The 22,518-nt window shown below is 42.3% G+C and overlaps 1 protein-coding gene across 3 annotated transcripts in view; it reads right to left on the reverse strand.

Moving 5' to 3' along the window:
• Positions 1-22,518, reverse strand: part of atp10b (ATPase phospholipid transporting 10B) — a 65,904-nt gene that overhangs the window by 21,158 nt on the left and 22,228 nt on the right. Inside the window, exons 2-4 of one of the 3 annotated variants that reach the window (XM_072717712.1) lie at positions 9,733-10,003; positions 8,633-8,827; positions 1,300-1,504 (exon numbers count right to left, since the gene is read on the reverse strand). In XM_072717712.1, the coding sequence (XP_072573813.1) occupies positions 1,300-1,504; positions 8,633-8,827; positions 9,733-9,998 (666 nt within the window). In that variant the 5' untranslated portion in view covers positions 9,999-10,003. Of the gene's footprint in view, positions 1-1,299; positions 1,505-7,144; positions 7,697-8,632; positions 8,828-9,732; positions 10,004-22,518 lie in introns of those variants that run through there. The other 2 variants (XM_072717714.1, XM_072717715.1) reach the window with 2 other exon arrangements.

Below are 22,518 nucleotides of genomic sequence, written 5' to 3' on the forward strand. Positions count from 1 at the left end.
GTTACTGGCTAAAAATATAATTCCTTCAACACTAGGATATAGACGTGTCAAGAAAATTGTGAGAGCAACTAAATATCCACCGCGAGGAGAGAGAGATAAAAACAAAACCCGAAAGAGACCGAAGCAAGTGGACTTCACTCATTCGAATGACCGAGCATTTAATTTGCCAAATGCTGTCAAGTCCTGCATCTAGCAAAGGTTAAATGCTGCTGTGATATAGTGGAGCTTGCAGCAGACCACACCCGAGGCAGACACCTCACCACATGCATGGTATGCTGACATTCAAGTAGCGCCCTTCAAAGCCCCACCGATCCTGACACATTGGCAGTACAGGAATGCTGAGATGCCAGTGACTGTGGACGGCATCTTACATGGCGCATAGCATGCAAAGATTGGAGCGATACAAGGATTCATCCAGCAACCGGTTAGACCTGCAGCGAGGAGCAATCGTTCGTCACTTTCACAAAGTTTCCACTGGACCTATTCAATAATTGTATGGATTTGCATGGAAGCAGTTTGATGACCAATCCGATAATCATCACTGACACACACTGTTTACACAACATCCATGATGAGTCAGCAAAAAAAATAAATGTCTGTGCTAAAAGTAGTGCAGATCTTTGCTCATGGGGTGTGTGTGTGTTTGTTGTTCAAACTTGGGCCCTGATTGCTACAGTGATGTAAAGTCAGTCACCCTAATGTTTTTTGAGGCACTAATTAAGAGCTGCATGGGTGGTCATCCCAAGGCTCATCCCATGTGGAAAAAACAGCATGATTCATGTAGGGACATCAAGCATTTTTTGCATTGCAATTACATACGACCACGCATGATGTTTTTGATGTGTTGTAATGCTGCAGGTCAGCATTTTTTCTTATATGATTTTGGCCACATTCATACCAAAAACACACCTGACATGTTTGGCACTCAAGGGAAAAGCCTATATGAAAAATATACAATTTTTATATGAATTTTACGTTTTACCATAGATGATATCATATGGTTTTAGTAGGAAATATTTGTTTATGGTTTTTTAATAAAGTTTGATATCGCTTTTGTATTATTCTAATGAAAGACATGTATGATCTCCCCACATTCAGCTGGTTCAACTAAACATGAGAAAATTCAATGAAATCAACTCAGCTGTGTTATATTCTCAGAACACAAAGTGAATGCATCAGCTGAAAAGACTCTTTCCTTTTCAAAATACGCATACTAGTTGTGAAGAACTATACTCATGGGATGGACCCGCGAGCCCAGTGTCAGTCTGTCCGAACGCGGCGGCGTGATGAAATGCTCACCGAGGCAGCAAAGCCGCGTACCACCTGCCTCTGCTTCAGGTTGGTCTCCCCGTCCAGGTTAGCGGTCTCCATGTGGCAGACCCCATTGGGGTCTGACGTGTTGAGGAGCAGGATGTCTGCCGGAATCACCTCGTTACAAACCACCTTCACGAAGTCTCCAACTCGCACGTCCTTCCAGCATTTCAGCACAAAGTCCTGCTGCTTCCTGAAGGAAGAGAAGTTTACACGCTTCAGGAGACGCGTTCTGAGCCCCTCTAATCACACCCGCTCTGCATTGGTGTGTCACCATGGCTCATCCTTTGCTTCCTTCTGCATGCTTGCAGTTATTTTGCAGAGATCAAGGAAAGGCTAAGAACACTTAAAGGACAGCGAGGTGCTTTGTGCTTTGAAATGGTTGTGTAACCCTTTACAGTTGACTGTGATGTGAGTATAGGTCATGATGTACTGGCAGAACATACACTATATGGACAAAAGTATTGGGAGACTTGGCCATTACACCTACAGGAACTTCTATGACATCCTATTCTAAACCCATAGGCATCAGTATGGAGTCGGTCCCCCCTTTGCAGCTATAACAGCTGCCACTGCTCTGGGGAGGCTTTCCTCAAGATTTTGGAGTGTGACGGTGGGAATTTTTGCCCATTCATCCAGAAGAACATTTGTGAGGTCAGGCACGGATGTTGGACACGAAGGCCTGGCTTCCAATCTCCATTCTAGTTCATCCCAAAGGTGTTTGATGGGGTTGAGGTCAGGGCTCTGTGTGGGCCAGTCAAGTTCTTCCACAGCAAACTCACCCAACCATGTCTTTATGGACCATGCACAGTGAACAGAAAGGGCTGTCTTCCCAAAACTGCTCCCACAAAGTAGCATAGAATTGTCCAAAATGTCTTGCTATGCTGAAGCATTAAGAGTTCCCTTCTCTGGAACTAAGGGGCCCAGCCCAACCCCTGAAAAACACCCCCATACCATTATCTCTCCTCCACCAAACCTTACAGATGGCACGATGTAGTCAGGCAGGTAACATTTTCCTGGCTCCCGCTAAACCCAGACTCATTAGACTGTCAGACAGAGAAGCATGATTTGTCACTCAACAGAACATTTCCACCGCTCCAGAGCCCAGTGCCGGCAAGCTTCACACCACTCCATCTGACGCTTGGCATTATGCTTGGTGATGTGAGGCTTACATGCAACTGCTTGGCCATGGAAGCCCATTCCATGAAGCTCCAGGAAGCTCCAGGCTCATGGGGCTAATGCCAGAGGAAGCTCTGCAGTTATTGAGTCAACAGAGCGTTGGCGACTTTTACACACTATGCACCTCAATAGTCGGCGACCTCACTCTGTAAACATAGTCTGCCACTTCATGGTCGAATTTCTGTTGTTCCTATACATTTCCACTTTGCAATAATACCGCTTATAATTCACTGTGGCATATCTAGCAGGGAATAAATTTCACAAACTGATTTATTACAAAGGTGGCTTCCCATGACAGCACCACACTTGAATCCACTGAGATCTTCAGAAGAAGTCATTCTTTCACAAATGTTTGTCAACCTGACTGCATGGCTAGGTGCTTGGTTTTATATACCAGTGGCAATGGGTCAGAATGAAACACCTGAATTCAATGATTAATTTAAGAGGTGTGTCCCAGTACTTTTGCCCATATAGTGTAGCTGCCAGTGCTGGGGCAGGATGGATTGGGGAGGGCCTCTTGTGACACAGAATGATAAAGTAGCTGGTCTTTGATAGGCTGTCCTACTCTAACTCTGTGACCAGCAGTGTTGATAGGAAATTGATAGTGTTGATAGGAAAGAACACCCACAGCTCTGTCAATGGCCGTGCACATGCATTGCTGTTAGCCCATTCAGCATGGTATTTGAAGGAGTATGTGTTAGAGTACAGTGTGAATACTGCTGGGAGAGTCCAATGTGAGTACTGCTGTGAGAGTCCAATGTGAGTAGTGCTGGGAGAGTCCAATGTGAGTACTGCTGGGAGAGTCCAATGTGAATACTGCTGGGAGAGTCCAATGTGAATACTGCTGTGAGAGTCCAATATGAATACTGCTGGGAGAGTCCAATGTGAGTACTGCTGGGAGAGTCAAATCTGAATACTGCTGGGAGAGTCCATTGTGAGTACTGCTGGGAGAGTCAAATCTGAATACTGCTGGGAGAGTCCAATGTGAATACTGCTGGGAGAGTCCAATGTGAGTACTGGTGGGAGAGTCAAATCTGAATACTGCTGGGAGAGTCGAATGTGAATACTGCTGGGAGAGTCCAATGTGAGTACTACTGGGAGAGTCAAATCTGAATACTGCTGGGAGAGTCCAATGTGAATATTAATGGGAGAGTCCAATGTAAATATTAGTGGGAGAGTCCAATGTGAATACTGGACGATGTTTTCTCAGGAGATACTAATGATAAGGTGATACGGGAGTACTGATGTCTTATGAGCTGTGACAATATAAGAGAGCAGGACAAAGCTGGACTGAAGACCTTCATCTTCTTCCCCCAACGCATTGGCAGCTACATGCTGTTCTCTGTGATGTTTTCGTGATCATCTCTGGTGTTTGTTCACCAGATGCTGACTGGACACATGAAGCATGTTTCTCAGAGAACCCCGACCAGCTGCTCCCACTGGCGTTAAAACATCAGCTAGACTGAAAACCAGTGGCCGCCTGCTTTTAGGTGGGGGCCCAGACCTCCATTTCCGGAACACAGGATATCAGCATGGCCCGGGGGCGACGCCAGAGGGGGGGCAGCATGCCGCATGCCATGACGCACTGCAGTGGAATCCTGTCAGGCCCGTATCACCACACCACCTATCTGTGTAAACAAACCACACCTTCCTCAAACAGTGCTGGATGACGGACGCCACACTGTTTCTATTAATAATCTGCTACATGCACGTATATGTCCGCCTCCCCAATGATTAAATTCAGCCACGTGACAAGATTCCAAACACAAGTACTGAAAAACAACCTAACACAGAAAAGCATTGCTGCATCCCTACTTTCAAAGGCTCAGGGTTCATAGGTCACATGACCTTAATTACTCACCAGGCAGGTACTGAACTAGACACAGAGGTATGGAGGTTGGTCTCCAAAGAGTATTTTTAGGAAAACAGACTGCAGGGCACTGATGTGAGACAAATACCAGAGTCTTAGGAGAATAGAAAGTGATTTTTCAGAGATATGAATATGCCAGGTCAAGGATGTCAGTCTAGTCAGTATTGTGTAGACTTTAGCAACACCTTCCAGTAAAGCTAATTAAGACGCTCACCTCACTGGTACGGAAATGCTGCAACCCAGGGGTTTTCAACAATTCCTAAACCAGAGCAGCCCCCACTACTAAAGCATTATTACATAAATGACTAAGAAATGGGTTGGGGCTTTAATATTACCTTCTCCGGGGGGGTTGTCCACTGTGAACATTTTTGCGCTATTAAAAGCAGATGATAATATTAACATTTTCTCAATTTACAATGGCTCTCTAGAAAGCCCACAAGGGGGCACTGGGCCTTGGTTTAGAGCCCCTGGTAAATAGGACGCTGTGGGCTCTTTGGGTAGCCAGATGCACTGCTACAACATTCTGTACTTTCTGTATTTGAAATGCAATTTTCTATTTTCCATTCCAAAAAACAAACAAATGAGTTGAACTCTGCAGAATGACAGATGCCTGTTATCGCTCAGGCATTAAAATATCTACTTGTTCTCACCTTGCAGTATCTCGAGTGGGTTAATTCTGTCAGTTTCAGAAATGGTGTTTATTTTATGTGCTTGTTTCCTTCCTTGTGACCCAAAAGAATTTCAGTCTCTGCTCTGCAATTGTTCCTAAGCAACACATTTATTTTTAAAAATTCTCAGCTACGTTTTTTTTTTTTTTAACACTGAGAAGTCAAGTCGATAAACCTTTCCAGTTTATGGTTAAAGGCTTTCACAAATGTGAAAGACAGACTTTTAAATTCTGCTGATTGTTATACGAGAAATTATCAGAAATAAGAGACACCCCCCCCCCCCCCGAGAAACCCCATTCTTCCCCAAAACACATTGCAATGGAAAACGAATGAACGATCCAAGGCATATTGGTTAATGCATCATGCAACTTAGTCATAATTGCAAAAAGAAAAATCATTCCTTCGTAAGTCAGACAAAGTTTTCAATGTTTTCTTGTCATGTTATTTATTCTCTACCCGCAATTTAGAATGCATTAGGAACTATTCAGCTACCATGATTTTGTTTTTTGTTCAAATCTACGTAAGTTAAGTGATGAGTAAAGGACAGCAGCTTGCAATGCACCTTGAAGTACACAAATGATCATATTTTCCTTTAAGTTGTCGAAGTTGTCGGTTTTAATTGATGACATCCTAGATGAATTCAGGCCCCAAACTGGACTATAAGCACAAAGTCAGTGCTTGTACAATCCAGCTGCCTGTGGTCCATCTGCAATCCTGAACTTCCCTTTCTTATTTGTTTGCACACAGATTTGCTGGGAACTGTATCACATACAATCAGTGATTGCACAGACTCACCCCACCTTCCCCCGCTTGCCAGTTTTAAGACTGACTTAGTTTCTAATATGCCCTAAGTGGCAATGATTACCTACAATTCTTATCAGCAGTCAATAACATGCTGTAACATAATATGTAACAAATCATACTTGTGCAATCAGGTACAACATAACACTGTGCAGAGGTTAAATACCCTGAGAATAACACTAGACCATTATTTTGACATCAATTTCATACCATTGTGAGCAACGGAGGTGACGTCACAGCCCACATGCCTGGCAAGTTGAACAGGCAGGTATGCATTTCTGGCTGACTGCGTAAACTATGTCTGAAAAACACGAAATGCTGCGTAAGACAGCTGTCGTTATTCTTGCCCGAAGGGTAAACATGAGCCTGATGATGTAGCAAGTACTCTGGTGGCATCAGGACACATATGCAGGCGTCACCCTCGATCACAGAGCCGGGCAAGGCCGTCACCTGGACACCTGGAGCTGTCAGCGTGAGCATATGGGCACAGTGTTGGGGTGCGTTTGCCAGGTGCTGTCACAGAGTGGGGGTTTCAGGAGGCTATGGGCTGGGTGCAGTCTGTGAACTCAGTCCCCAACAAAGCACTGCTTCTGTGTAGAGAAGCACCATCTGACGATCATGAACCCATCCGAAGAAACTCCTGGCTGGACTAGGATGGTGAAGTCACTACCACGGACATCTGATGTGCTATAATAACTTTCCTCAAGCAACGACAACTTAACTAGAAACCTGTTGTCATCAGATATCTAGCAGCTTAACTAGTGGCCTGCCACCAGCCTGACTGGTCAGTAAAGCTGGGGACTCCATGTGACCCGCAGTTCTGAAGTTGATCCGGACCACATGCAAAGACATGGACCCCGTTGCCTGAAACAGCCACTCATCCTCCATAAACAACGTGTGCCAAAGACACATTTGGGGTGCGAAGTGTCCGCATGTCACAGCAGAAGCAGATCCCTTCCAAGACTCAGTTCTTCACTATACACCCCTTCAATATCTCTGCACCTCAGAGCACTTGAAACAGGATGGGATATTCTAGCATGGGGGTGCAATTCCGATCATCTGACCAGCGACATTTCATGTGAGGCATTGAGCTACATTCTTTGATACTGCACTGGAAAAACCAAATCATACACCACCCGTGTTCACTTGGGACTTTCAAAGAGTGAGACAACAGAGTAAAACACAGCAAGAGAGAACCCTGAAGTGAACTTATGTAAACCTGCTGAGCATTTTCTGGGTTGGAAAACTCAGGTGAGACAGACACACAAAACAGTGACATGTTCAACAGTGTGAGCAGCTCCTGTCTGCACAGTACCTGCTATAAATGAGACACGGGGTGTTATTGAGCTCTTTGTCTGCTTGGTACCTCCGGAAATCCTCCCAGGCATCCTTCACGGCGGTGATGGAGAGGATGATGCAGATGGGGATGAGAGCCACACCCGGCTCGAAAGCATTGACGATCGGCACAAAATTCAGAGCAGCGATTGCCACAAAGTAGATGTTGGCGAGGCGATGGAACTGCTCAAAGAGATTCATGGGGATGAAGGACCACAGGGTGTACTTGTTGGTCTTGATGCTGTTGTCTGCATATCTCCTGTTGGGCTGTGCCTTCCTCCCAAGGTCCTCAAAGGGCAGATTGGACTCCAAAGTCCTCACTGTCTCCTCTCCTTCCGTCTTCCCCCTCCAGCCCTGGATGACCCGGGTCAAAAGATCCCTCAGCCACATGGCTGCTCACCCAGTGTCTTCAACAGGAAATCTCTTCCACAGCTCACATTTGATACTGTGATGGCCCCTCATAAGGTTTGAAGAAGTACTCAAAGGTGTCGCTCATAGGCAGCTCTTTCAGGAAGGAATGACTGTACGCCGATTCTGTCAGCTGCATGACTGAAATGCTCAGGCAGGTAATCGGCCAATTAGCACACCTGCCTTACCAGGCCAAACCCCTGGGTCCTAAGTCCTGCCCCAGGGCAGAAACAACAAGCTGACACAGTGGCAAACATAAAAATACTATCATGCTATACTATTTTTTTTTCAAAAAAATTCTTTATATTCTTTCAATCTTCATTTTAATCTACTGCATTGTCATTTGTTTTTTAATCATACCAATTTTTACTGGATATGATTAATTTACCAGAGAGCTACATGAAGTGTAACATTCCTTAACCCTCTTTAAAAAATTGCTGTGTCATATATTTTCAGGAAGTAAAACTCAAAAACTTGATAAGACTAAACTTCAAGCTGAACTTCAAGCAGAAGTAAGAATCATAAAACCAACTTCAATATGACTTACAGCCGCGTAGAAGTACATATGTATATTATTTGGGTGTATACGATTTACTATAGGAAAAAATCTGATTTATACTGCACAAATGGTTGCTGAAAATATACTTATTAGGTGAAGTCATACTATAAAATATGAGTTTTACCCTGAAAATGTAAATAATATATAACAAAAATAATTTAAATTATAGCTTGAACAGTTTAATGCTGATTTTATTCATTTATATGTTTTATTTGATTAAGCTGGTCATTACTGGTCTTTACTGCAGATTTCTCTGCACTCACATTGTGACAGGTTCATGCGTCAAGTAGCCTGAAGCACCGGGGACACGTTTCACTTTCAGAAAGATTTAATTGAACTCTTTGATGATTATCAACCTGCTGCCATTTCTGACAAACCACATTCCTTAGTGAGACAAACACTCAGCAAACAATGGTCGACTTCACCGACAGGATTTTTAAAAAACATGTCTTAAAAACATTCAACAATATTATATTTGGCAACGACAAGAAAGCGACCTACCAGTCGTAGACTGAGGCTGCTCTGTAGTTTACGATCCTGTCAAACTTGTATCTTCTGAAATCTTCCAGGGCATCTTTTAATGATGAAGCCACAGTGACGATCACTAGGGGCAGCATTGTGATCTCCCTGTGGAACACCTCCATTTGCGGAAACCAGTTTATGGCAACAAGGAAAACAAAATAAATGTTGGCGAGCCTGCAGACACAAAAACAGCCCATGGTAAGTAAATGCAAAACAGTCTTTAAAAGGTCAGAAGTAAAGATTATGTTTACTTCTGAGTGGTGACATTACTCAGAATAATGTCCTCACAGGATAAGAAACCTCACTCACAGAACAGCAGCTTTTGTTAAGCATCTTAAAAGAAAAAACTTCCATGCACCGTTGTGACACTTTATCAACAGCACAGAAATTCTGTATTTTAAAATGGTTTTGTCAAGCCTGAGCTCAAACCCACTGAAAAGCTTTGGCATGATCAGTAGCAGCTTGTTTCAAATTTTAGCAAATCCAGATCATTCACAAACTAAATATCTCCTATGTTTTAGTGGTGGCTTAAGGAATCACATATTGCATTGAAGTGACAGATAAAATTAATATCCATAATAACAGGTAAGGAACATGCAGTGTTATGTGTTTCTGTGTAAAGAGGATAGACAGCATTATATACACACACACACACACACACACACACACACACACACACACACACACACACGTCGGGTATACCTATCCTTATGGGGCCCGCTTGTTCACTTCTATGGGAAAAATGCTAACGCTAATTATGACAAACTTAACCCCCACCCTGCCCTAAACCATAACCATAAGTAACCAAGCAAAATAAAAAGAGTTTTTGCATTTTTAGTTTTTTCATTGCAGTCACCGATTTTTATAAAATAGAATTTCCCCTTATGGGGACCAGGAAACTGGAAAAAAACGAATATTTATCAAGTTATGGGGACATTGTGTCCCCATAAGGATAGTTATACCCGCTCACACACACACACACACACACAAAGTGAAGACAACACAGAGGGAGAATCACGTTTACTTTCACTTGATTACATTTTCACTTGGTCACATCTGAGCACGATGAGCCCACTCACCTGTAGAGCTGCTGAAACAGGTTTTTTGGCAGGAAGCTGAGGAAAGTGTACTTTGTGGTCCTGATTTTATTCCCAGCATATCTGTCCATGACTTTCTTATGGCTGGGGGAAAGTGGCCCGTTGTTTGGGAAGACATGGTGGAGAGCAGCAGGCAGTGGGATTTCGGGGTCCTGGGGAGGGGCTCTGAGAAGCGGCGTGGTCTCCGAGTCCCCTGTGTTCTCACGTCTCCGAAAGCAGCAGCTCAGTCTGTCTATGGAGTGTGTCATCCTTCCTTAAGGAGACACGAAAAGGGGGAATTGAGAAAAGCAGCAGGAGGAAAGTTCTAGTAAAAGGATTATGATTTCTGGCAGAGAAGGAACGGCCAGTCCACACAGGAGTGGAATGTGTAGGACACAACTATAGGTTATGCTCCAAGAGTAAGATGTGAAAGGAAATGCTATTGGTCAGTGCCGTTTATGGAAAATCAAAGGTGGTGCTGTGGTAACAAAAATCATAATTATCAATGAGAAGTAACGGAACACCTTATGAGTTCAGGCTTCACTAATATTACCACATAAGATTCTAAACCGTATAGGTATATCGTATTAGTGAACTGGTGTGTACCATTAGAAAACATGCTGTCATCTTTGAAGATGACAAGGTGGACAGAGATCTTTATTAATAATTAACCACAATTACGCTAAGGATGTCTAAATTGTAATGGCATTTTGAACTCATATACTACATATTGTGCTGGAATAAAAAATTAAAAAAAACAATTTATTGCTAACCCCTTTAAAATTAGTGTAATACTTTAAATCAGCAATAACTTTTTGTGTTGCAGTTTCACCAAAATCTTGCTCACAAATGTAAACCTTCATTGCAACTTCCTTGGGTGTAGATTGAGTGCTCATGCAGCTACAGTATAAGCAGACAGTGCCTTTTCTTTTTGACCCCTTAATTACAGGGGCCACATTCTGACATAGCGGCATATATTCATTTGCCTCAAAAAGCTGCTGTTTTCTCTAACTATTGTTCTACTTGTGGTATGAATTAATCCCCACTGACTTGGTCGTATTTCATCTGAAGAAGCTCTACATGGGTCTTCTTGCTAAATCTTTATTGCCTGTGACACCACCTGAATTGGTACCATCTGCAAATTTAACAAGGTTGTTAAGTCTCCCAAATACAGCCATTTACACAGATTGCAATAACAGCCATGAAACACAACCAACACATATAGTAAAAGGTATTAACCTGTTACAAGACCAGATATGAATCAGTCAAATCCACAAGTAAAACCTATGACTGCAAATTATGTTTCTGTTCATGTTTATTACGCTGTTAATGTGATTTGTTGAAATGACTCATTGCTGTACCAAAACAAAGTCCCCCTGGAGAACACCTACAGTGTCCAACAGAACCAAAGTGGGTTTACATTTTTTGTTTTGCTAATATGGTGCTTCATGCCGGAAATATGTTCCACTTAGGCCTTAGTGATCAGTGCTATCTGATGAATCAGACATGAAGGCGTCTCCGTGAGAAGAGCCTGGTAAATTGATGGCCTCAGCGTAATCTCAGCCGCGTAATTCTGTTTCAGCTCGTGATTAAAGGCTATATGCAGAGTCTCCCAGCACAGTGGAAAGTGAAAGTTTGGACGCATATTGTGTTTCAAGCTACACTTAGAATTTCAGAGCAGCCATTTTCGAGAATGGAATGTCGCCATTGGCATTCTGCAGAGAGCCAATCAGATGGGCAAATTTCCCAAAGTGACACCAATCGCACGGAATCCCTCCTCTTCTTTTCCTATCAAACCTACTAAAAGATGCTCATTTACTCCTTTTGGGTGGTAATAATGGAAAGCTGACGGATGCTCCAAATCCGCACGCTGCGGGTTGCGGAGCTGCCCATTCATTTGTCTTTGGGAGCTCATATTTAAATGTGTGTCATATTTCCGGTCAAAGGGAAGAATATGAAATAAAAAGTCACACTGGGGAAAATATATCAAATGAATGCAGAGGTAGGGCTATATTATATCAAAATAGTGACATCAGGGGTTGCTGGGAAAAATGAATCAATGTAATTAATTCCTCTGGATGCTTCGCTATGGCTTTTAATGGATTTCCATATGAAAATCTGGCCCCTCCCAAAGTTCATCCTGGAGTCGCCTTACTGCCTTCCTCCAGTTCTCAAACCCTTTGATTGTTACGTTGTTGCACCCATGAATGGACAAACAGCAGCTGCACACACATTCACACAAACTCTCTCTCCTTCAATGTCTCCCATTTCCTTTTCACCTCCACTCACATTTCGCAGCAGTATACCCTTGTATATTTGTACCCATTACACACAAAGTGTTGTACTAATTGTTTTTTATCTTATTGATTTTTCTATATTTTTATGTCAGGTATATTTGTATTAAATTCCGAATATTTTTAGATCGTAATTTCTCTAATTTTGTGTGGCACAATCAGGGAACCTGTCAGAAAAAGCATTGCAGTATGTTGTACAAGTACAACTACATGTGACAGATAGAAACTTTGACTTTAATTCCAAATTAGGGGCCAGTGAATTAAGAGTGGGGCGTGAGTCATGCTAATATCCTACCAGCTACCTAACAATTAATACTGCCGGCTCATTAAGTGCTCATCAGCCACTCGAGCTGCATATAACATACAACGAAATGATAAAATAAATCAAGGTGAGTTACTGCCAGGGAAAAATCCTAAAACTACAACTTATAGCCTACAGAGAACAGGAAGGAGATCAAGCCATCTCAGTGACTAATCAGGCTCTTCTGAGATTGCTGATTTCATTAATTCCGGAAGGATTCTAGACAAACAGCCAATTTGCAGCTTTAACAGCAGTGACGTCTCTGGTAATGTGGGGAAGTATGGATGCCCAGCATGGATAAAATGCACCTTTAAACTGACCCATCTTCCTTAACAGATTCCCTGAGAGGGCAGGCTGCGGCTCTCAGCTCCGGTGTCGAGGTTGCCAGTCTGTTTGCGAAATCTACGTTCTGCAAGCTGGTGTATGTCAGTCAAGGCCCCTGAGAAGACGGCACTGATATGAAGGTCACAGACACCGCATGCCAGAAATGCCTCAGTACGAAATATTCAATGTGTCAGTAAGGAATCAGTTGCAAGCTCCATCTGTTATTCTTCACAGAGAACAAATTTTTCTTGTAATAAAGCTGAAGCAACTAAATATAAAGAACTAAACTAAACGAAAAACAGAATTAAGACTCATTAGCAGATTTCCTGGGTAATGAGCCACAGGCTACCATTATTTGTTAAACAACGTCAGTATTAAAACGGATGCTTCTAACTGCAATCATCCGGCAAAAAAAAATCCACTGTGAAAGCTCACAGTAAAACTGTGAAGTTTATAGTTAATCCTTAATTATTCACAGTTTTACTATAAAGTTTACAGCTCGACCATGAACGTTTCATAGTAGACCTGTGAACTCTCGTGTTACTTTGAAGTTTATGGTCACCTCTTCTGGCCATTAATAATTCTGACAGTGAAGTTTACAGTTCAACTGTAGATTTCACTGTAGAACCAGAAAAGTGTGCCAATTCATTATAAAAAATTCACGGTTGAACTGTGAAAATACATAGTTAAACTGTAAAACAAGTTTACAATTTTACTATGAAATTTCACAGTGTGTTTTTTCCCGGGCAGAATTTTTGTTATTTATTATTAATATATCAATGTAAAAATGTAAAGGAACAGCTTCTGGCCAAAGAACCACGAAAAAGCCACATCACAAACAAACCACATCAAACGATGGCTTGTCTTTATGGCCCCTGCCCTGTGATGCACTGGCATCCCACCCAGATCACGGCTCTGCAGCTCGCTTGCTGTGACCCTGCTTTGGCATACTGATGCATGCACTGACCACTCCTTGAATGTATTATATAATCATTGCCCAGTATCCCATACACACCATCTTCTCTGATGCTAAATTCAGTGCATGTTGGTGAGAGATCAAAGAAACTGCACTCAGAAATACAAACTGCTTCGATATCAAAAGTAAAGCCAAAGAGAAAATTCTGAAATCACACTCAAGACATATCTGCTTGGAGTAAGACAAAGAAGGAAATTTACAAAACGTACAAAAAAATGTTTCCAAATCTGGCAAATCTGAACTGGATGAAAGATTCTGCAGATGAAAATAAATAAGCTAAGAATGTATCTAAAAAAAATAGGATTTCATTGTATTTCAGATGTTTACTCTGAGTTTACTTGATGGTATGTTCTGGATCTGTAATGAACATGGCATGAATAATCACATAGCTGTGCCTATTGTGATCATCCTGACCTTTCTGCATCCTTCAGTCACCACCAATGCTGAGGGACTTCAATGAGGGTCAACCTTGCAGAACAAAACATTTTGACCACTTTCATGCAAGATGTCCCCAATACACAAGGTCGAAAACTCTAATCTGATTTGCGTGATCACATCAATAACTGAAAAGATAACATTGAGTATCATATGTGTAGCAAAATTAAAAGAACATTCAAGATAGGATGAGAGATATGTGGATTTCATTCAATCACCATTCCCCCATCACTATAAATTCCCACTGAGGTGCACAGCTGAAACGGCAGATATGACATAATAAGATGAGAATTTCTAGCTGAAATACGGCCTCCTTATGCGTTGGTGTACTTGGAAGAAATTCTGAAATCTTGAGCAAAAAAAGCATATCTATTTCTCCATAGTAAAGTACTTTTCAGGGTATAAGAAAGCTGTTGTTTTGTTGACAGACCAAAATACTTTAAAATTGCTATTATCTATCTGTCACAAATGACTTACAATGTTAATGTTTAATGTAAAGTGAGCACGTGTATTAATCTGGGTTTACTTTCACTCTGCAGTGTGGTGATGCAGTGAGCGGCACAGCCCCTGTGACCTTTCGCAGTTTTCAGTTTTCTCACTTTTGCTCTACCAGTCTAAATTTATGGCTTAATTTAAAGTAGGCTAATTTTTAAGCTTGGTGTCAGCAGGTAAAGGAAGAGGCTTTGGAAACAGACCTACCTGCACCTTAATGTAACATTCTGTGTATAACACCCAACATATATTCACAGCCAGGTTTTTAGACAGAACTGAACAGGATGGTAGGTGATTGACAAGTTAATAAGGGCCTCTCTGCGTATGTCCTTCTTCCTACCAGCAGGGGGGAGTGCAAAACCCTTGTTCCAGTAGGAGAGGTGAGAGAGTTGGGGCATAGTGTTGAAAATTTAACTAAAAGATTATATTAAATTAAAGTGTAAGAAAGGAAGTTACAAATTTTTACGTGTTTTAATCATTCTCTTTCCTACATGAATAAAACTGCCTTCCTGTGCATACCTTTTACATAATGTTTCCAAATAAATAGCTAGCAAATAACTCAACTTCTTAGCAATATATATAGCAGTGAAATCTATATACTGTAACTTGCATAAAAATATATTTTATATTTCTGCAACCCTGCACTGGTAATATTGGTTACTGGTGATTTACTGTTGCATATATTGATATTAAGTCACCAGATTTACCCAGGAAGGTCACATCTGGACCTGGGCATGAAGAGCAATGCCACAGCCACCGTAATCACTCATGAACTTTGCGACTCACGGAGGAGACAGACCTGCCTTGTGTCCCGCTGGGAGGAAGCCGATGACTGCGACAAAGCAAATTACCTCACAGGATGCAGTGGACACTCCGGGACAGCAGATGACCCTACCCTCAAAGAGCAGGAAAAATCCAGAAGCTTTTCTTTAATGGAGGGCCAGTACCACCAGAGCACTACAGCTTAATGCTAACGGATGAGCAGAAAGCAACACCTTTGCAGGGATGTGTCAACGAACACCATCGGCAGGGCGCAGAGGGCAGAGTCATTATGGGCTCAGGCAGACTCCAGATAAGCTGCAGAACGCTTTGAGAAAATGGCAGATGATATGGATCATACATCATAGAGCAGGAGTGCTCAAACTTTATGATCAAATGTCTGCATCAGATTTTTTGTTCAAAGTCAGAGGTCTGGAAATATTTTCAATAACGAAACATTTCAAAGCATTTCATGAACTACAATGAATTAACGATGTGTTCGATATAGACATCAATATATAACAAAAATGGAAACTTTTTTAACACTTGCTGATCGTTTTTCTATTTCAAACCATGTTAAGCCTTTTCACATTAACCATATTGGATGGATGCCCGTTCAATATGCATAATTGGCTGGGTCCCGCATCCGGACCGAACTCCAGACTTTGAAAACCCCCGTCATAGATGATCTGATCATTCAGGGGAGGGCTGTTATACTCGGGGTTATGCGGGCGGAAGCCCAGGCGCCTCAACTAACCTTGTTTAAATAAATTGAACCCCCACCACTAACACCAGCATCATAGGAAGTAGGGGGGCCTGTGACAACTCAAATCGCTCCCGGGTGTTAATGGGTCTGATTATGGAGGATCATTTTTCTTTGAAGTAAATTTAAAAGCATTGCTTGATCTATTTATCATTGTCTGTCAGGTTCTGGGTTATCAACAGCCAAAGCGACTGTACACATTCTGTTTCGGCAAAGTTTGCTTTACGTGGCGCATTCTGAATGTTTATATGCGATGCAGTTTGTGTCATGTAGTAGTTCAAGAATTAGTCTTATTATTGCGTATCTATTATTCTGAGTCACATGTACACCTGCCTCTAGTGCTTTGGGCCAAAGGAAGATAAAACAGTAAGGCAAATCTTATAAGAGAAACATTATTTATATACTATGGATATCAACATTCCTGTCATAAAAGGGAATGGATTTATTAAGCCGTCACACAGAGAATTTTTTATCTGTTGTCTTGTTTTTCCATGTTCAGCTTCCAGCATTTGTTCTGTTCAGATTAATGTTTATTGTAATGTTTGTTCTGTTCAGATTAATTTTTATTGTTGCTGTGGATTTTGCATTTTAAGAGCATTTAATTTCTTGTCATTTTTGGATGCTATGCAACTGTAATACAGATGAATGTTGAAGTAATAGCTAGAGGTTCTGTGTAAAGTAAGAAAAGCGACATTATTATTTACTAGTGACGTGTTGTGACCAATATGTTGCATTTTTATTTTTTGTGTTAGAAAAATTTCTGCGTAAGTTTAATTGCCATACGTCTGCAGTGGATCTGATTAATGAAGAATGCCGAGATAAGTTCAGAGAAACTAACGGCTGAAGGAAGACCAGGGCCAGAATGAAGCAGTCAGGCTGTCATGAGCATTAAGGTGGCTTCAAAGACCAGATGGAGTGAGACCTGGAACTCTGTGCAGACTGTAGACGCAGAACGAAGGGCGACAGCATCGATTACGCTGCTCCGTGACCCAGATACCACGGTCTGGCATCTGTAAACTTCAGCTGAGGTTTGTACATGGAGTCAACCAAGCCAACACAGATAAAACAGCAGTTTTGCTCTTACTGCTGCACTTTTAAGAAAACAGCCTCGTCCCGGAGCTCTGAGACTCCTGAGGTCCGGAGTCTGATCTCTAACCGGAAAGTATAGATTCTGTTCCAAAATAAAATTTACTGTGGAGGACTTATAGCTAAAAAGAAAGACTTAGTGAGGATCATTTGCAGCCGTAACACAAAAGTCTCTGTGCTAAGAGTTAGTTTCATATAGGAGACCCCGCCTAGGTGCAAAATAACTTCTAATTGCAAAAAAGAGGCTTAGCTGGTCTCTGCGTAATCCTAGACAGTTGCATTTCCCAGCACTGTATACATTTACAATGCATTATGTCATTTAATTGTCGGGAATAAATACTGCACAGCAGCAAGTTGTCATGTTAATTAAAACGTAAGTTCTATTAGTGATATTTTAACACTGATTGTTAAAATGAGAGGCTTCAGAATTTAGTGTGTTGTCTTTCAGGAAGGATCTCAGTACCAAAATATGCTGAATAAGGTGCTTGTCACATATGATCCTAAATGTTCTGCTATCCTATAAAAGTACAGAATATACCACATCATGCAAAGCTCCTTTCCTAAACCAATAAAACACATAATTGCAAGTAATATCATTTGTGCTGTTTCCAACCCAAGAATGTGTATAAGGTGACTAAATGTAACAAAAAAAAAACTACATGTTTCCATCCACATATAAAATTGAGGTTATTAACAACAGTAATATCAACAATATTAAGATGCCAACTAACTTTTTACAAAAAAAAATAAATTTTTAAGGTAAAAGGTATCCATGCACACTATTTTTATCTGTCGCACATTTATGACTTTCTTATGAAAATAGTTTCTCTACCAGATGAGAAGAGAAATGCATTTTAGCCATATGCTTTTTGTGCCGACACAAACGATGCATTTTGCATTGTCATGTTCTTTACTTTGTGGGGTAATTTTGTGCCACTGGTTTTGCAGGTCCCAGAGGATGTCTGTGCTGGTGCCTTTATTGTTGACTTTGGTGGACACTTAAGGAAACACAGAGAGACGCTGCTCGTTTGATGCTCCGAGGCAGCGTGTGCACAAGCCGACACTCACGCTGGCTGCACCACACATAGCAGCTAATGCAAGACCTCTGGCTTTGTCTTTAAAGAAATTTCTCTGCTTGTCCTTTCTAAGCTTTTTATCCATAAAACCTAAATTTGTTTTTTATTTGTGCGTTTGTGGAATCGTGCCTCAGGTAATGAAACGAATATAACTGAGCAAAGCACATTGTTCAGGTTTAAATAGGGCCAGCTTTGTAGGTTCTTGTCAGGATTGGCCCCAGCCCTGCCCCTTTCATTATGCCATTTACCCATTTGGCCAGCAGGTGTCACTGGCCATCCCATTTGGGGGTAGTTCTTTATGTTTCTCCTGTTCCTTAAGCCACCGCATGGCTTAAAGGGCTGAGCATGTGACTATATCATACAGGCTTCCCCTTCCATTGTGGGTTTGAGGCCAGCCTCAACTAGTTATAATTTAATACTGTGTAAATGAACTTGGTTTATCATGTAGCAGCAGATGTATTTGTGCATTTCTGTGTCATTGCTGTTATTCTCTGTGTGCAATATTGGTCTGTTACCTTTTATTATTTAAGTTCCTGCAGCTGTTTAAGGACAGAGTGGTGGCTATGGGGCTAGGGATCTGTGCCAGCAATCGGAAGGTCGCTGGTTCAAATCCTGTGAATGCCAGCAGTGATCCTACTCTGTAGGATCCTTGAGCTAGGCTGTTACCCAAAATGAAGCAATGGCAGGTTATGATATTAATCTCCATCCAACCCTGTAAGGAGGACCTCCCAGTGGCAGGATTGGCACTCCAGCCACTGGGGAAAAAACACACACTGGTCTATTTGGACTGGTGTGTCGCTGGGATACCACCTACTGCACAGCTCATCCCTGAGGCGTTTTGTTATGCGGTAACATACTGTATTAAGCACTTGCTCCATACTTGTTGCTTGATCCTTTATCTGATGCCCCTCACCTGCATTCCTATGATTTTAGTGCTTGTTAATGCCCAGACCAATCCCTTGTTTTTCCTCACTGTGTATGTATTTAAATGCCAGCCCCTGTCCCTCTTGTCAGCTGGTCATTGTGTTCAGCTGTGTGCCTTGCGGTTTGCTGCACGCGCTGTACCCGCTGCACGCGCTGTACCCGCTGCACGCCCTGTATCCGCTGCACGCGCTGTACCTGCTGCACGCGCTGTACCCGCTGCACGCCCTGTATCCGCTGCACGCGCTGTACCCGCTGCACGCCCTGTACCCGCTGCACGCGCTGTACCCGCTGCACGCCCTGTACCCGCTGCACGCCCTGTATCCGCTGCACGCCCTGTACCCGCTGCACGCCCTGTATCCGCTGCACGCCCTGTACCCGCTGCACGCGCTGTACCCGCTGCACGCCCTGTACCCGCTGCACGCGGTGTATCTGCACGTGCTGTACCTGCTGCACGCGCTGTACATGCTGTATGCCAGAACATAAGCATATGAGAGCGGAGAGGTAACAACGGGGTTGCAGGTCCCAGAGTGAGTACAAGACACAGTGCTGAAAACATACTTTGTATGTTTAAGAATAGATCTAAACTAATAAAGAACAAAAAATTGCTCTATAAATTAAAATACATACTTATTTTATTTTTATATTGTTGTTTTTTTTTAAACCAGAGAGCAGCCAGTCAAAAACAGAGAGATCCTGCAACAAGATCCAGCAGGATCCAGCACAGATAAAGCACTGCTTACCGCACACTGGTCATCACACTGCATGGCCATCTTTCAAATTTATAATAAAATCGGCACATTTTCAATAATATGTGAATTGCATAATATTACAGCAGAGGGCTGGCATGCGGCCCAGTGGCTCAGCTGCCTGAAGCCCCTCATCTGTGGTGTGTCTGTCCTGTGATGGACTGGCCATCTGTCCAGGGGACACGCCACCCTGTACCCCATTCTGCCTGCAAGCTACATCACAGCCAATTTAAGGACTAGGACATGGTTTAGGTCATGGGTACGACAACATATCCATTGTGGGACTTAAACCAATGACCTTTTCCTGGTTGCAAGCTCACATCCTTTACCACTACAATGCAATCCGCCCTGCTTGGTAGTAGGTTACACAATAGCACGTTTCTGCTCCAGCTAGCTACACATTCTTGTGTTTTTCAATTCACTGTGTAAGTTTAAGGTATATCGTACGCTGTAATTTATCGTGAAGGCAGGGGAATGTTACTCTGCCTGGAAATCTGGTGATACCAATATGCAGCTTAGGGGTTAGGGTAACATTATCTCCACACCTTTGTGGCTTCACTGAGAGCTCTGCTGTGGAAAAGCTTTCACTTCCAGGGATCATTTCATTGCTATGGTCAGATGTTCTGGGAAGAGCAGATTGAGATGCCGCTGTCACTGATCTTTAACATAGAGCTACTAACAATAGCACAGCATGTCTCCCAGACTTCCCTGTCAACTCCATCCTGCCCACTTTCCTGCATTAGGGCTCCATCATCTACTGTTACCACTATTGTGAAATGAAGTCATGGGCAACAGGGCAAATGCCCAAGATCTCACTCCAGTGCAGTGCTTTTGTATTGCTCTAAATATTTCTAGATCACAAATGAAAAAAACTACACAGGTGTTAATAACAGCACATGGGCTGCAGCCTGTTAATAGTGTTTATAGCTCTACATTATAAAAGTGTTCAATACTAAACCTTATGTTCAGTGCAGTGAGATTGCACATTTGTGAAGAATTTGGGGGTAAACATACCAAGGTGCTAAAGGCAGGGAGTTTAAATGTGAACCATCCATCCATCCATCCACCTTGTACCCACTTTTCCTCTAGTGTTGTGGCATTGTTAAAGGATGTTTAAACCAAGAAAGTATCCAGACATTGACACAGACATAGACTACAGTAAGCCAACACTTTGCTTTTACAAAAGACCTACACCTACACCTTCTACAAAAGACCTAGACCTATCACCTGCTTTTGCTAAGCCGAAGAGGTTACTTTCACTTTTACAGGAAAAAAGTGAAAATAGCGTTTGCCATTCGTTTATCAGCAAGCCAAGTAGAGATGTAGTCATGCACGGTATAACGACGTTTAGGCCAACAACAAATCGCATATACGACGGTGGTCCCGTTACATTATACTGCTGCTGAAAAAATTCATATTGGCTGGTGCCGTCATGAACCTCGTGACATCACAACACAATGCGTTACTCATGTGTTTGTGGTGATGCTGATGTAAACAACCCTACTGCACTACTAGTTGTATAAAATTATAGCACATACAATTATCTACAGCAGATAATGCTTGATAATGATATTAAACAACTGTGTTACTGGTTTATACAGTACGTTTACTATACTGCACTTCTATTGTTATTTAGGAGATGCCATAACGGTATGTAGTAGGCCGCTATACCATCTCAGTTTGTGTAAATATATCCCATGATGTTCTCGTAACATGTTTCTCAGAAAGTATCTATGTTGTTAAAGGGGTCATGAAATTAAGATCTGATTTCACCTTGGCATAGTTGAAGGAGTGTTTGATACATGGAAACAGCATACAGTGAATCTCAAACACTGTTGTTCCCTCTTTCAGATACAATTCCTGAATATGTAAAAGAAGGAAGTAAGATGGACTGTTCCTAAATTCCTAGACAACAGTCTGAAGCATGTCCTGAAATGTAACATATGCCGGTCCACCTTCAAGGCACGCCGAGGACTACGGTGAAAACGGCCGTTCGAGGCTGAGATGGCATGTCAGCACTTTCCGTGCCCCTCCCAAGGAACCACACTGCCAATAGGCATGGCGGACATTCATCTTTAACAGGCAGGCAAGAGACAGGGGTACGTTTCCCAGAAGATCCCGTTAGCAACTTACACAGTTGGAACCATCCAATCGCATGTTTCTATGTATGTTGATTAGTAAGTTGCTAGCAACTATGCTTTTGGGAAAACATACCCCAGGTCAGCATAGGAGTACTAAGCAACATTATGAAGACCTTGACAAGAGGCTTCTACACTTCCCGCAGCCTACTTTTGGTTAGCTAAACAAATATCTAATCAATACTGCAGCTAAAACAAAACAAAAAAATGGCAATAGAACTCAGAATTCATTACAAACGTTATAACGGTATTGACAGGGACAGTTTGGTTTTCCCACCATACTGGTAGGGAGAATTCAGAACTTCAGCAGTATTGGTACAGTAGGTGCAGGTCTCTACCTTCCACACCCAAATCTACATGCTGGCCTGGAGGCTAATACCGCTGTGCCCTGTAATTCCTAAGGCTGACTCCAGTCTAACATCATAACCCACATGGGAGATGGATGGATATAGTATCCTTCAAAAACAATCATAAC

This window comes from Paramormyrops kingsleyae, chromosome 10 (assembly GCF_048594095.1).
Source record: "Paramormyrops kingsleyae isolate MSU_618 chromosome 10, PKINGS_0.4, whole genome shotgun sequence".
In the NCBI taxonomy this organism is placed as follows: domain Eukaryota; kingdom Metazoa; phylum Chordata; class Actinopteri; order Osteoglossiformes; family Mormyridae; genus Paramormyrops; species Paramormyrops kingsleyae.